At 35.7% G+C, this 13,665-nt stretch overlaps 1 protein-coding gene across 1 annotated transcript; it reads left to right on the forward strand.

Moving 5' to 3' along the window:
• Window positions 1–10,222: 10,222 nt before the first annotated feature.
• Window positions 10,223–11,177, forward strand: LOC142505029 (uncharacterized). Its single transcript, XM_075617854.1, has 2 exons — window positions 10,223–10,679; window positions 11,152–11,177. Exons 1-2 carry the CDS (start codon window positions 10,223–10,225, stop codon window positions 11,175–11,177), a joined length of 483 nt encoding a protein of 160 aa, XP_075473969.1.
• Window positions 11,178–13,665: the final 2,488 nt, after the last annotated feature.

The raw sequence follows: 13,665 nt of genomic DNA on the forward strand, positions 1-13,665 counted from the left end.
CATGCTGCCAAAACATGATAAAATATGATTGAATGGTGAGAAAAACATGATAAAATTGGAAAGAAAACCAAGCTGGAACAGCCGAGAGAAAACAGTAAAGGGCCGTGGGTTTTTTTTAAAGAGTTCATGTGCATGTGGTGGTTAAGGGGCTCGATTGTTTGCATGGGGCTTGGGGGCTCGGTCAAGGATGGATCAGGGTCAGGGGTGGTCTCGGTCTAGGGCTGGGTTTGTCATAAGGTGGCTAGGGTTCGAGTTCTAGGCTTGTGGAAGGTGTCCACCCGAAGTGGGACTCCTCCATAATTCATGCACAGAAGTTGTTCGGGAAATAAGAGGGGCTCGTGGCTGGACTGGGGACGAGTCAGGGTGGTCCATTAGGGTCCAAGGGTGATGGGCAGGGGTCGGCCTAGGGTCCAGAGCAGCTGGGTGCGCTATCGCTCGAGCCAAACGAGAGAACGCGAGGGAAGTTCCAAGGTGGCGCGCAAGTTGTTTTCTGATCCAGGTGGTTCGCTGCTTGGGTCCAGGGCTTGGGCTGGTATGGGTAGGTCTGGACGTGGTCCATGGAGGGTTAGATTCATGGTGGTTTGGTGGTGGCTCGGCTGGAAGAGCGGTAGTGGGCTAGGACTACATAGGCGTGAGTTCTCTTCCTTGTACAGGTTAGTGCTTCTGTCCAGGTGAGTTTGAGCAAGCCAGAGCTAGGTTCAGGGGCTTGGGCTTGGTCAGGAGGGTGCCTAGGTGTGTTGGCTTGGGTTTGGCTTGAGGTGGCTCGGGCGTGGCTCGAGTAAATAAGGAGATGGCTCGGTGTGTTCGATTGTGTGTCAATTTCAAAAATTAAAGGCTAAAAATGGAACCATGGGTCCACGGGTGTGGTTCATGGCTTTCAAGGGTAGAATAAATATTAAAAATGTTATGTAGATCAAAATATTGAGTTTTGGATTTATCCGGGATTTTATCGCCGCACGAAACGTTAATTAAAGAATTAATTGAAAATCCTAGTTTTAAGCTTTATAAGATTATGGAAAATTATATTTAACCATAAATAATTATTTAGAATAAGCTCATCTCATTAAAATTGAGAAAAAGATAAATTCGAGAATTTTTACGTCCAGGGACAAAACGTTAATTTTACACTTAGGAAAATACATAAACGCTTGGTAGCATCCCGAATGATCATAATGCTTGTAAAATGATATTCTATGATTTAAAATTATGATTTTGATGATAATATGTTATTTTATGATTTTTGGAAAAGCGTTGCAATTTATACTGTCTAAAATGCTATTTTTTGAAAGTTATGCTATTTTATGATTTTTAAAGAAAAGGAAAAAAATATTTTGAAGGATGTGAATTGACTGTGACATATATTATATGATTTGTGGGGGATCCGTTTATGTTGAGGACGGTGAACTTACAATTTTATGGGGATGTCGTGAGGGGAAAAAGCCTTGAGGGAACCTATTTACGGTAAAAGGCCCTAAGGGAACCTATTTATGGGAAAAGGCCCCATGGGAAAAGACCCCCGAGAGAACCCCGACGATCGTATTTCCATGGCGGAGCCTAGTGCACGCCCCCATGGGCCATGTTTAGCTGAAGACTGATCAGTCGACCAAAGGATAAAAGCTAGTCACTTTCAAGGATCAAAGTTCACCCAAAATGATATATGGTTGAAAGCTTATGATAAAAATGATTCTTACGATATATGATTTATGATGAGGATTAAAGCTATTTTTAAAATGAATTATTTATGCTTAAAGCTTATTTCAAATGATTTTTAAAGGATTTATTTATGCTTAAAGTTATTTTAAAATGATTTTACGATTTATGATTTAATTATGCTAAAATGATTTAAAATAGTTTATTTATGTTCAAAAGATATTTTAAATAAAAATTTGATTTTAAAGCATATGAATGTATATGTAATATTTGTTATCCATGTTTAGAACGTGTTGAATCTTTAGACTCACTAGATTTGTATGATGCAGGATTTGATGATTTATGGGAGGCGCTGACGCTTGAGTGGATCGAGTGCAGTAGTACACACCCGAGGAACTTTATGTTTCCGCACTAACTTGTTAGATTAAAGATTTATAGATTTTGTTAATGATTTCATTAGATATATTTTTATGTTTCATCTTGTTGTTAGTTGCTCTTGTTAAAGGTCGATTTAGGAGTTTTTGGTTATTCTATGATTTAGGATTTATTTTATGTCCTTGAGATTTCATATGTTAAATTACCATGATTGTTGATTATGTTAAGTTATTTTATTTAGTTTATTATTTTAGAATTTATGATTTATGATTACCAAAAAAAAAAAATCGAGGTCGTTTCACATATCCTTGAAAGGGGATCGTTTAAGGTGCTTGCTTGCGCAACGGAAGTTTCAAAAATATTTTCATACAAGAACCGAGCACCCTAAACACTATATTGTGTAGAAAATACAATAAAACACAAAATGACATTCATAGGGTGTTTTAAGATTTTACCTATCAATCTTAAAAGATTGATGATGGCTCCAACTTAGTTGTCAAACAATTAAGTTCTTTAATGGAAAGATTGATCTACAAGCTTCCAAGAGCACACCTTGCTCAAAATCAAGCCCACCACCAACAAGGAAGATCCCCTCTAATTTTGCAATAGAAAAATTAGAGGATTTTTATTTGAGAAGAGAGTGCAATCTTCAACAATTGAAGAAGCAAAAATTGGAGGAGGATAGAAGAGCAAATTTCGGCCAAGTCTAGTGTGGGAAGAGAGAAGGATGGCTTTTCTTGGTTGTATGAAAAGTTAAAGTGAGCATTTGCATGCCATGCCTTGGATATTGAAAAAGTAGCCTCTAACCCTTCACCTCCCTTGCATGCTTTCTACTTGGGCTTGTAACAATTACAAGGCCCATGGAAGTTTTATTTAAATGTCTCAAACACATTAAACTTTACTTGATTTTACTCAAGTCCGCTAGTTTAATAATTATCTCTAATTGGGCTCTATAAGGCCCAATATTGTTTAATTAATTCAACATCAGAATCAATTTAATTATTTGGACAATACTAGATCCACTAGTGTTTAATTAATTCAACACTTGAATTAATTTAATTTAGTCCATAATAAAGTTTATGAAAATCACAATTTTCAAATACATTATTTATTTGGCTAACTTTTAATTTAGGAACACTTCCTCAAATTAAAAGTTACATTTTCCTTATAGAAGTCATACTTCTATTTTTATTTACGCTTATAAAATCCTTTATAAGTCGTTCAACACATTGAACTATTTTAACTTCTTAACGGGATCTAGAAAGTTAGCACTTGTGTGGCCCTCAATGTTCATTGATACAACTATTCGTGGGTTCAAATCTTCATGTGATTCGGGACTAAACATGTCCTTATATGAGCATACCCCAATTGCTCCATTCTTACTTATCAACTCCTTGATAATAAGAATATTAGAACTCAAGTCTGATAGTACCAAACCAATCATGTTAAACGCCTAGCAGCATCATTTACATTATTCCCTAGGTATCAAATGATAGTGCCTGCAAGAACCATTCAATTATGGTTAGCGTACAGTACGGTCCCTTTAACTCATATATACCGACTGATTCGACAACTATTGGTATATCGAGAGCTATCAAAGAATCGATACTATGTGTCATATCGTAGTTGCATCGATGGTGTAATCTATGAAACCCCTTTCATAATTACCACCATACTCTGATCGGAGATTTCAAACTACATATACATAGGATATCTATACCCGAAGGTAAGCGGTGAATCACAGACTACAATGCATCGACTCCTATATGTTTCGACAAAACACCCAACCTTGCCACCTGATGACCCCATATGAGTCGGTAAACAAGTCAAAGTGCAATGCTAGCATATAGAGTCTCAATGTTGTCCTGAGTCATAAGGACTAATGGTGTACAACCATAAACTAGGACGTTTCCACTCGATAAGTGAGAACCACTTAGAAAGTCCTTTATGGAGGGTTGTTCAGTGCACTCTACAAGGAGCACCTATCTGTATGTTTGAACATCACAATGTCCCCTACCAATGAAACATGGTACTCACATCGCAAATACTAGTCTCGAACTCGAGCGGCCTATATCCTTCTAAGCGGCGGCTGAATCGACTAGGAACTGTTTTAGAATATACAGTATTGCAAATATGAGTTTCATGATACTCATCATATGAGCATCTCATATTCTTTCTACTATTTGTATATTCAAGGACTTTATCTATGCAACTAGCATGGGTATACAGACAAAGATGTGCCAAAACAATAATTTCAAATATTATTAAAATAAAGATTGTTTATACATAGAGTTTCAACATGAACCCTCGGTCAACAGCTTGGCTCGACGGACACCTACTCTAACAATCCTATGTACTTAACTGTTTAACTATCGTTTTCTAACTGATTTGATCAGTTCGAGCTATTATCAGTTCAGTTCTCACCATAACTGAACTGATACATAAAAGAACTGATCCCCCTCATTTTAGTTATTCGGTTCACACAAGGTAAAAGGCTTTCCAATTAACCAGCTTTCTTAACAAAGGATTACTTCGAGTATTTTCTGTTTGGTTTAAAACCAAACTCGATTTAATTCATCGTTGTTTACATTCTTAGAACACGAGCTATTAAAGCTTATGGAGAATATTGTGTTTGAAGCAACCTCGCAGGTGTCAGAACCGATCCAATATTCAGTTAGTCTATTTTATTTGTTATTTCTAATAGTTGAAATTATTCCTACCCAAATTATGAAACATGGTTCGCTTGGATACCACTATAATTTCACGCCACAAGACCCAGGCGTATTGACTTTGGTGTTATTTTCAAATTACTCATTCGAAAACAACAAGTTTCAGAAGTAAAAGTTTCATAAACCAATATATTAATTAATAATATTGAAATTACATTGTTTGATATATGTTTGGCATTTGTTTTACAACAGCAGAAATTTTAAAAAAAGTATACATCTTGTCAATAACAGAAACATTGAAATGTCTGACAAACGTAGCTGATTATCATAATAAAAACTGAACTACTTATTTATTTGAATCTATTTCACCAGAAACAACCGAAAGTTATGGCAACATTTGGTAATGAAATTTCTAACAAACGTAACAAACATGATTTGCTCGTTTTCTTCAATCTCTTCTACATTGTTATTTGAGAGCTTGAGTTGGTGAGTGACATAATCATCACCCAGTATGCAGGAGAATCTTCCTAGCATTTAAAGCATTTTTCAACAGAAAAAAAAATAATAGTAATATCAGATATATTCAGAAATAAACATATATCAAAATTATGCACGAACTAATTATAAATTTCATGACTAACTGATATTAGTCTTATATGTTTTAATCCTTTAAGGGGTGAGAATGAATCAGGAATAACATGAATCGTGTAAATTCAGACTATATATTCCTACGATTTGTTCATAAACTTTCGTGCTTCAAATATATTGATTTCAAGAATCAGACTTTAAACACATAAATATGTGTTCGATTTTAAATCAGATCACACGAGTTAAAATAGAAATCCTACTTCCGTAAATTTCTAAAAAAAATCGGTTGATGCTCTGGAAATGGCCCGTCCTTGCTTCTTGAATGCAACTCGAAAATAAGGTTGTATAAAAATTCAGTTGTTATTTATAGGATAAAAATTTGACTGTTAGCTTATATATAATAACATTTATATGTCATGATTTTTGAGTTAATACATCAGTTACTAGTTTAAAAATAGCAGGTAATTACTGGAATGGTATGTTGAAAGTAGGTTGTGGTTGCTGAAATTCTGCTGCCGAACATGGTTCACTGCTGAAATTGTATACTGAAATTGTTAATTTTGCGGAAATTTGGAGTTCTTAGATTTTTCATGTATGTTCCAATGTCCACTTCAGAGGTTGGGACATCAGGTGTTCGAAACTGAATTGTTCATTAGTCCGATCAAGGCCTTGAGATATTTTCGTAAAGGACTCATCGAACAAACTATATGAGACACTTAATGTCAACAAATGAGGCAGACAATTACTAGTTCTGAATACAACGAAGATTCTGCTATTAGTTTGATTTGGTTCGACTCCAAATTAGTCTAAATCTAAAATGAGTAGGTCTTTTGTGAGACGATCTCACGAATCTTTATCTGTGAGACGGTCTCACGAATCTTTATTTGTGAGACGGGTCAACACTACCGATATTCACAATAAAAAGTAATACTCTTAGCATAAAAAGTAATACGTTTTCATGGATGACCCAAATAAGAGATCCGTCTCACAAAATACGACTCGTGAGACCGTCTCATACAAGTTTTTGTTAGAATAGATGCCCTGTAAGCAAACTGTAGGCTATGGATTTTATTGACTCAGTTGTAATGAACAATCTTTATTTTAATGTAATTCATTATTTCATGGTTTGTTTTACTTTTATCTGTATACCCATGCAATTAGCATAGATAAAGTCCTTGATTATAATTTAATAAAAATGAATCGTAATTCGATGTTGAAACTCATTTGTAAACACTGTATAATCTAAATTCGTTCCTAGTCAATTCAGCCGCCTAAAACATGGATAAAGGTCGCTTGAGTTCGAGACTAGCATTTGTGATGTTGTGTACCGCGTTTCTTGGTAAGGGCATAGAGATGTCCAAACATGCAGATGGGTAGTCATATGACGATTATACCGAACTACCCTCCCTCGGACTTTCCAAGTGATTATCATTCATCGAGAGGATAAGTTCGTGGTTATGATTGTACACCATTAGTCCTTACGACCTGGGACAACACTGAGCTCTATATGCTAGGGCTATGCTTTGACTCGTTTATCGACTCCAGGAGAGTCATCAGGTGGCGAGATTGGGTACAGTTGCGACACATGTAGGAGCCAGTGCATTGTAGTCGGGAATTCACCGCTCACGTACGGGTGTGGATATCCTATGTGACCTAATGAAATAATAGTTCATGGAATCTCTGGCCAGAGTATGAGTTGTACATTAGAGAAGGAGTTCTCCAGTTGTACATGCGATGCTACTATTTATTCTTAAAGTTGAGTCACATAGTTATCGAATTATTATGCAACCCTCGATGAACCAATGATTGCAGATTTGATCTGAATATGTAATATGAAGGGATCATACTGTACGTTAATCATAATCGACTGGTTCTTGCAGGCACTATCAGTGATACCTAGGGAATCATGGGGCGATGCTAATAGACGCTCATACCATGATTCGATGGGTTTAATCAGAAATATGATTTCTGACATTCTCATGATCAATTGTTGATACATAGAATGGGGCGAATTAGGGTAAACCCGATTAAAGGATTATGTCCTAAATCACAAAGAGTTGTGAACCCACGGCTAGCTGTATCCTTGAACCATTGTGGGTCACACAAGCACTAGATTATTTGTTTTCGTTGAGAGAACAAATTCAAGAAGTTGAATTTATATTATGATATAGTAAATCCAAGGAGTTGAATTTATGATAATTAAATTTTGAGAAAATAAATTCAAGTAGTTGAATTTATGAGATAGTAAATTCAAAAAGTTGAATTTATGAAATTTGGAGAGAATAAATTAAAAGAGTTGAATTTATGAAATTTAAGGATTTAATTTATTAAACTTAAAAGTTGAATTTATTAAATATTAAATTAAATATAGTGGAAAGTATGTTTTATTGGCTTGTAGGAGTACAAGTCCAACATACTAAATAATTAAAGTTCTTAATGGACTTTGATTAATTAATTAAAACAGTAGGACTAGTCCAATAAATTAATCAAGCCCATTGATGTTAATTATGGTAATTAGGTCATGGAATTTTTTATTTTAAAATTTTTGACCTAAAATCATAGCCTCCACTAATTTGGATTTTGAGATTTTCGAAAATCAACCATAATTCCTCCAAATATTTAGTTTAATTAATTAATTATATTAATTAAGTAAATGACCATTAAAGAAATATTAGGATTTTCTTTATTTTCATTTTTAGTGCACAAGATTCATTCGTGAATTAGAAGAGGAATTGCACGAAAATTTTCGGCTCTTCCAATATTAATATTCTCGAAGGTTTCGAACCATTTTGTATTCTATCTCAACGCAAAATATCTTCTAATTTTCTAGTGCAAATTAGAAGAGGAACAAGTAATCCGGTCGTGGACCTGATTCGAAGATTTAAAGAAGTAGATCGAAGAACGTTCGTAGTGATTTACAACAAGAGCTACTGTCCGCTAATACCGGAGTAGTTGGAGCCAAGTGAAATTATTCACCAAAGGTATAATTTTTTAACATCCTATGAATGTTTATTTTAAAACCATACGAGTGCTCAAAAATATCTTGAATGTCAAGATCTAAAATTTTTAAAACTTCTGCTGCATTTGGGCACGAGAAAACCGAGATTCAACTTTGGTATCAAAGCCAGGTTCTCTATATCGTATGGTTTTAAATATTGAATAATTTGTTTCTAACCACATAATAAAATTTTCAGAAAATTGACGCACCATAAAAATAAAAAAAAACAAAAAGTTTTTATTTTTACAGAAATAAAAAAAATTTATTTTCGGATCTGCCCGGAACTGTTCTGTGCAGACCGAGCGCACAGGACTGTCTGTGCGGTGTGCACAGAGTGTCCTTGCAGCGTGCGCGCGCGCAGGCACATCACGGAGCGTCCGTGCAGCGTACGCGCAGCCTGCGCGCCCGTGTGCGACTGCCGGAAACATTCAGGCAGTGCGCGGACTGCGCGGGCGGCTGCCCGAGAACGTCTCGGGCACTGTGCTGATTGGGCTTGAATTGTTTGGGCTTAGGGTGAGATTTTCTGATTTTTCAAAACTTTGGATTAAATTGATATTTTATGAAAATTAGTTCAATTTATCTTTGGAAAATTTAATTTTTTAAAAATTTAATTTTCTTATAAATTAAATAATTAGAATATGATTTTAATTGTTTATGTTAAAAATGAGTTTTACAATAAATCCATTATTATTGAATTAATTGAAAATTAATTAAATGTGTTTATTTAATTTATTAAATTCTTTAATAATTGTGGTGGTTAGTAATAAAATTATTAGATACATGATTTATCAATTATTAAATTTGTTAAATTAATTGATGTTAATATTTGACATTAAATGCATGAAGAATGATCGAGTGCCTTGACCAATTTGTTAGGTGTATGTTAGGATATTTTACTGTTTTATTCATTTTGTTAATATTTGATATTGTTAAAGTGGGTCTGGTTTATGGTCCGTTCCCACCCCATGAGATGTATCCCTTATGTGCCATGGCTATTTAAATGTAATTATTAGAAATAGTGAGAGATCAAGACTGGAAGATGGTGGGCCCGATGCACAAGATGAAGAAATGTAAAATATTGGAAGCTTTTGTAATAAGTTGCATTTGCATCCCTGCTTTCACCTAGGTTTTGGGCCTGGATCCATGTCTAGCTCACATGGATCTAATAGTGTTGGCGATCGATCATCCTTATTTATTGTTGAATGTCATATTATGGTATATGCGATATATAGTAGTATGCATGTATGTATATTATTAAATGATATAGTTGTATGAATCCAGCAAACATACAAACATGGCGCGCGATTTTAAATTAAAATGATGCGACAATTTTAAAATTAAAATCCCTCATTTTGAATAAGATTCAAAATTTATATCAAACCACAAAAGTAAAAATTAAAAGAGTTTAATTTATTCTTGCCTTCCATCAACCGTGGTTGCATGTCGATCGCTACCCGTGGACATTGTCTGGCTCATATTATTGCGGAGGCCTGAACGCCGGAAAGCTGTGACTTCCACCGGACATATGATGTGAATTGAGTGGAACTCCTATGACTTCGGCTCATATTATTGGGGGAACTCATGGCGACCATCCATTACAATTCAATATTGATGGGTCGATTTGACACGTGAAAATAAACGACGTCATATTATTGGGTCCTTATTAAACGTGAGGCGAAACACACGGAGGTTGCATATGGATGCAATTGGATTCTACCTTTTAGAAATTATAATTGGCCGATATTATTCAGGATTATAATTGGCTAATTGGACTTTACGTGCCCACTAAGGAAATATGATTTCTCTTTTTCATCAGAGAGTGGTGGAAATGTCAAAATAATGGGAGAAAAATTTATAAAATAAAAATCCATATTTTATATCTTAGAATTATTTTAAAATTATCAATAACCATTATATGTTTTCATTTTTCATTATATTTACGATGACTGCTCGTAACCCGCTTTCAATCATTCTCGATCAAAACAAATTGACTGGCCCTAACTATAATGACTGGTTTCAAAATTTAAAGATTGTTCTGAACTCGGAAAAGATTGCGTATGTGCTTGATAAGAAGCCACCGAAGAAGGCAGCTTCGGATGTCAGTGAGACTGAACTAGCTAAGGTTGAGAAATTGTGGGACCATGATCTCCAAGCTAAAAGCTATATGTTGGCTTCTATGTCGAATGAACTGCAGAGGCGGTTCGAGGAGGCTTCGAATGCTGCTGACATTCACCTTCATCTGAAAGAGTTGTTTGGAGTACAGACTCGCTCAGAGAGACATGCTACTGTGAAAGAACTCATGACTACACGTCTGAGAGATGGGACTTATGTCCATGTGCATGGTGTTAGGATGATTGGGCTCATTGAGAAATTGGTGGGGCTCGACGTGGTTATTCCTGGTGAGCTTGCGACTGATATTCCCCTGCTGTCACTTACCCCCTCGTTCGATGGATTTGTGGTTAATTTTAATATGAACAAGCTTGATGCCACCCTTGAAGAGTTGGTCAATATGCTTACTATTTATGAGGCCACAATCAAAAAGGAGAAGCATGTTCTTCTAGTAGGTTCTTCGTCTGGTACGAAAAAGTATGCCCAAATAAAGGCAAGAAGCTTTCTGCCCCTCTAAAGTAGAACAATCCCAACAAAATGCCATACAAGAAACCCACATCGGGGCCCTCAAAGCCTGACAAGTCAGAGCATGTCTATTTCCACTGCAACAAGCCTGGACATTGCAGGCGTAATTGCACGGAGTATCTTGCCCATAAGCGTTCTGGCCATGGTATGTTTTACATGGAAGAAAATGTCTCAATTAATTCATCTTCTTGGGTATTGGATACCGGATGTGGTTCTCATCTATGCAATGATTTCCAGGTGATGCCAAGAAGGAGGAGACTTAGAGATGGCGAGACATTTCTAAGATTGGGGAATGGAGCAAGGGTTGCTGCAACTGCTATTGGAGACATTACTTTGATTTTGAACAATAATTTTAAGTTAATTTTGAGAGACATTTTATATATTCCTGAATTGGTTAAAAACATTATTTCTATTTCTATGCTTGATAGAGATTATTATTCTTGTGTTTTTGCTAAAGGTGTTTGAAATATTTACAAGAATAAATGTTTGATAGGAACCGACGAATTAATGAACGATCTCTATAACTTAAAATTGAGAGATATTACGTTGAACAATATTCAAGCACAATTGAAAACAACAACAAACAAAAGAAAGTTAGATGATCCAAACCCCGCACAGATATTGCACGCTAGACCAGGTCACATTTCCCAAAGAAAGATGCACAAACTAGTGGGAGAAGGCATGTTTGACTTGTCAGACATAAATTCTCTACCTACTTGTGAGTCATGTCTAAAAAGAAAAATGACTAAGACTCCATTCAATGGAAACGTGGAACGTGCGCATGGTCTACTGGATTTTATCCACACGGACGTTTGTGGCCCGCAAAGTGTTAGCACAAAATTTGGGCATTCCTACTACATTACCTTTACTGATGATCATTCGAGGTATGGGTACGTTTATTTGATGAAACACAAATCTGAAGCATTTGAAAAGTTCAAAGAATTCAGATCTGAAGTAGAAAACCAGCTAGAAAGAAGTATTAAGGCACTTCGATCAGATCGAGGTGGAGAATACTTGAGTGCTGAATTTTTAGGTTATCTAAAATAGAATGAGATTCTCTCACAGTGGACTCCACCAGCAACACCACAATTGAATGGTGTTTCTGAACGTCGAAATCGAACCTTGATAGACATGGTTCGATCAATGATGTGATTCACTGAATTGCCTACATCGTTTTGGGGCTTTGCGCTTGAAACTGCGGCAATGTTGTTGAATAATGTCCATACAAAAGCAGTGGATAAAACACCATATGAGATATGGATGGAAAAAACTCCCAAGTATTCTTACATCAGAATATGGGGATGTCCTGCTTACGTGAAGCAAATAGTGAGAGATAAATTGGATAGTAGATCCACTTTGTGTTACTTTGTAGGATATCCAAAGAATTCTATTGGATATTATTTCTATCATCCCAATGAAGCAAAAGTGTTTGTTTCAAGAAATGCCACCTTTTTGGAAAAAAATTTCTATTAGATAGAAATGGCAAGATGATAGAACTTGAAGAAATTCAAGATACTCCCTCAACTGTAAAAATTGAACCTAATCCCCAACAACCAGTAGTTGAAGTACAAGCTCCTAAAATGTCTTATAGGGTTATTAGACCATTTACAAGATATACGCTTCTTCATGAACAAAGCTATGATGAGCATTGTGTTGGATTTGATCCAATGAATTTCAAAGAAGCAATATCTGATACCGATTCAACCAAATGGCTTGAAGCCATGCAGTCTGAAATGGACTCTATGTATTCAAACCAAGTCTGGACATTGGTGGATCCACATGAGGGAATCGTTCCCATTGGATGAAAATGAATCTAGAAAAGAAAGATTGGGGCGGATGGGAAGGTATTGACCTTCAAAGCAAGACTGGTTGCAAAAGGTTATTGAAACGTCTCTCCCTTTTTATTGCTTTAAAAGTACTAGAAATTTTTTTTTTAACACTCAATTTTCGGGCATATACATTTTTCCACATGAAAATATTTTTATAAAATATTTTACCCTTTTAAAATAAAATACCAACCATCTAGCATTTTAAAATCAAGTGCAATAGCCATAAAATGAAATCGTCAACCGTTGTACCAAACCTAAAAAGCAATAGTTTGAAAAGAATAGCCCATACTAAACCTCTCAAAAATATCTCAAAAGCATAAATAAATAGTCTAAAAATCTTTAGCTTAAATCATGAATCATAAACGTAAACGCGGAAAAATAGAAGCGCTGGTCCTCGGGTTGTGTGCGCCATCAGTCTAGTCAAATCATCCGTCAAGTCCTCCCTCAACCTCACATGCATCCATCACACCTAGAGAGTCTAAAGACTCAACACACCATAATCTTTATAACAAATAATACGTAATACAGACAACATAAAACAGTGAAAAATACTTGTACTTAAATAAATATCTTTATTTATGCATGTCATTTTCATGACATGCATAAATAAACCTTAATCTTTTTCCTTTTTTCTCAACATGACATAAAACATTTTCATGATCATAACATTTTTCCTTTTCCTTTTCTTTTTCCTTTGTTGAATTCAGATCGTTAATTGTGACTTTCCTGATCATGATCATAAATCGATGGATCCATCTACATGTAACCACAGTACTGGGCGGCGGGGGACACCAGCAACATTCTCACCGGTCAACTGGCCCTGGCCTATCATTTTTCGAATAGAAATACGATCGTCGGGGCTCCCTCTGGAGCTTTTTCCCATAAATGGACTCCCTTTGGGGCCTTTTCCCCTCACGATATT

Source organism: Primulina tabacum, chromosome 10 (genome assembly GCF_025594145.1).
Source record: "Primulina tabacum isolate GXHZ01 chromosome 10, ASM2559414v2, whole genome shotgun sequence".
NCBI lineage: Eukaryota > Viridiplantae > Streptophyta > Magnoliopsida > Lamiales > Gesneriaceae > Primulina > Primulina tabacum.

Bases quoted from the DNA above. Each gene is read 5' to 3' on its own strand.
- LOC142505029 (XM_075617854.1), top strand. From the start codon at position 10,223: ATGACTGCTCGTAACCCGCTTTCAATCATTCTCGATCAAAACAAATTG. The intron at 10,680-11,151 runs GTGAGCTTGCGA...AATGATTTCCAG, and splicing joins GCTCGACGTGGTTATTCCTG to GTGATGCCAAGAAGGAGGAG.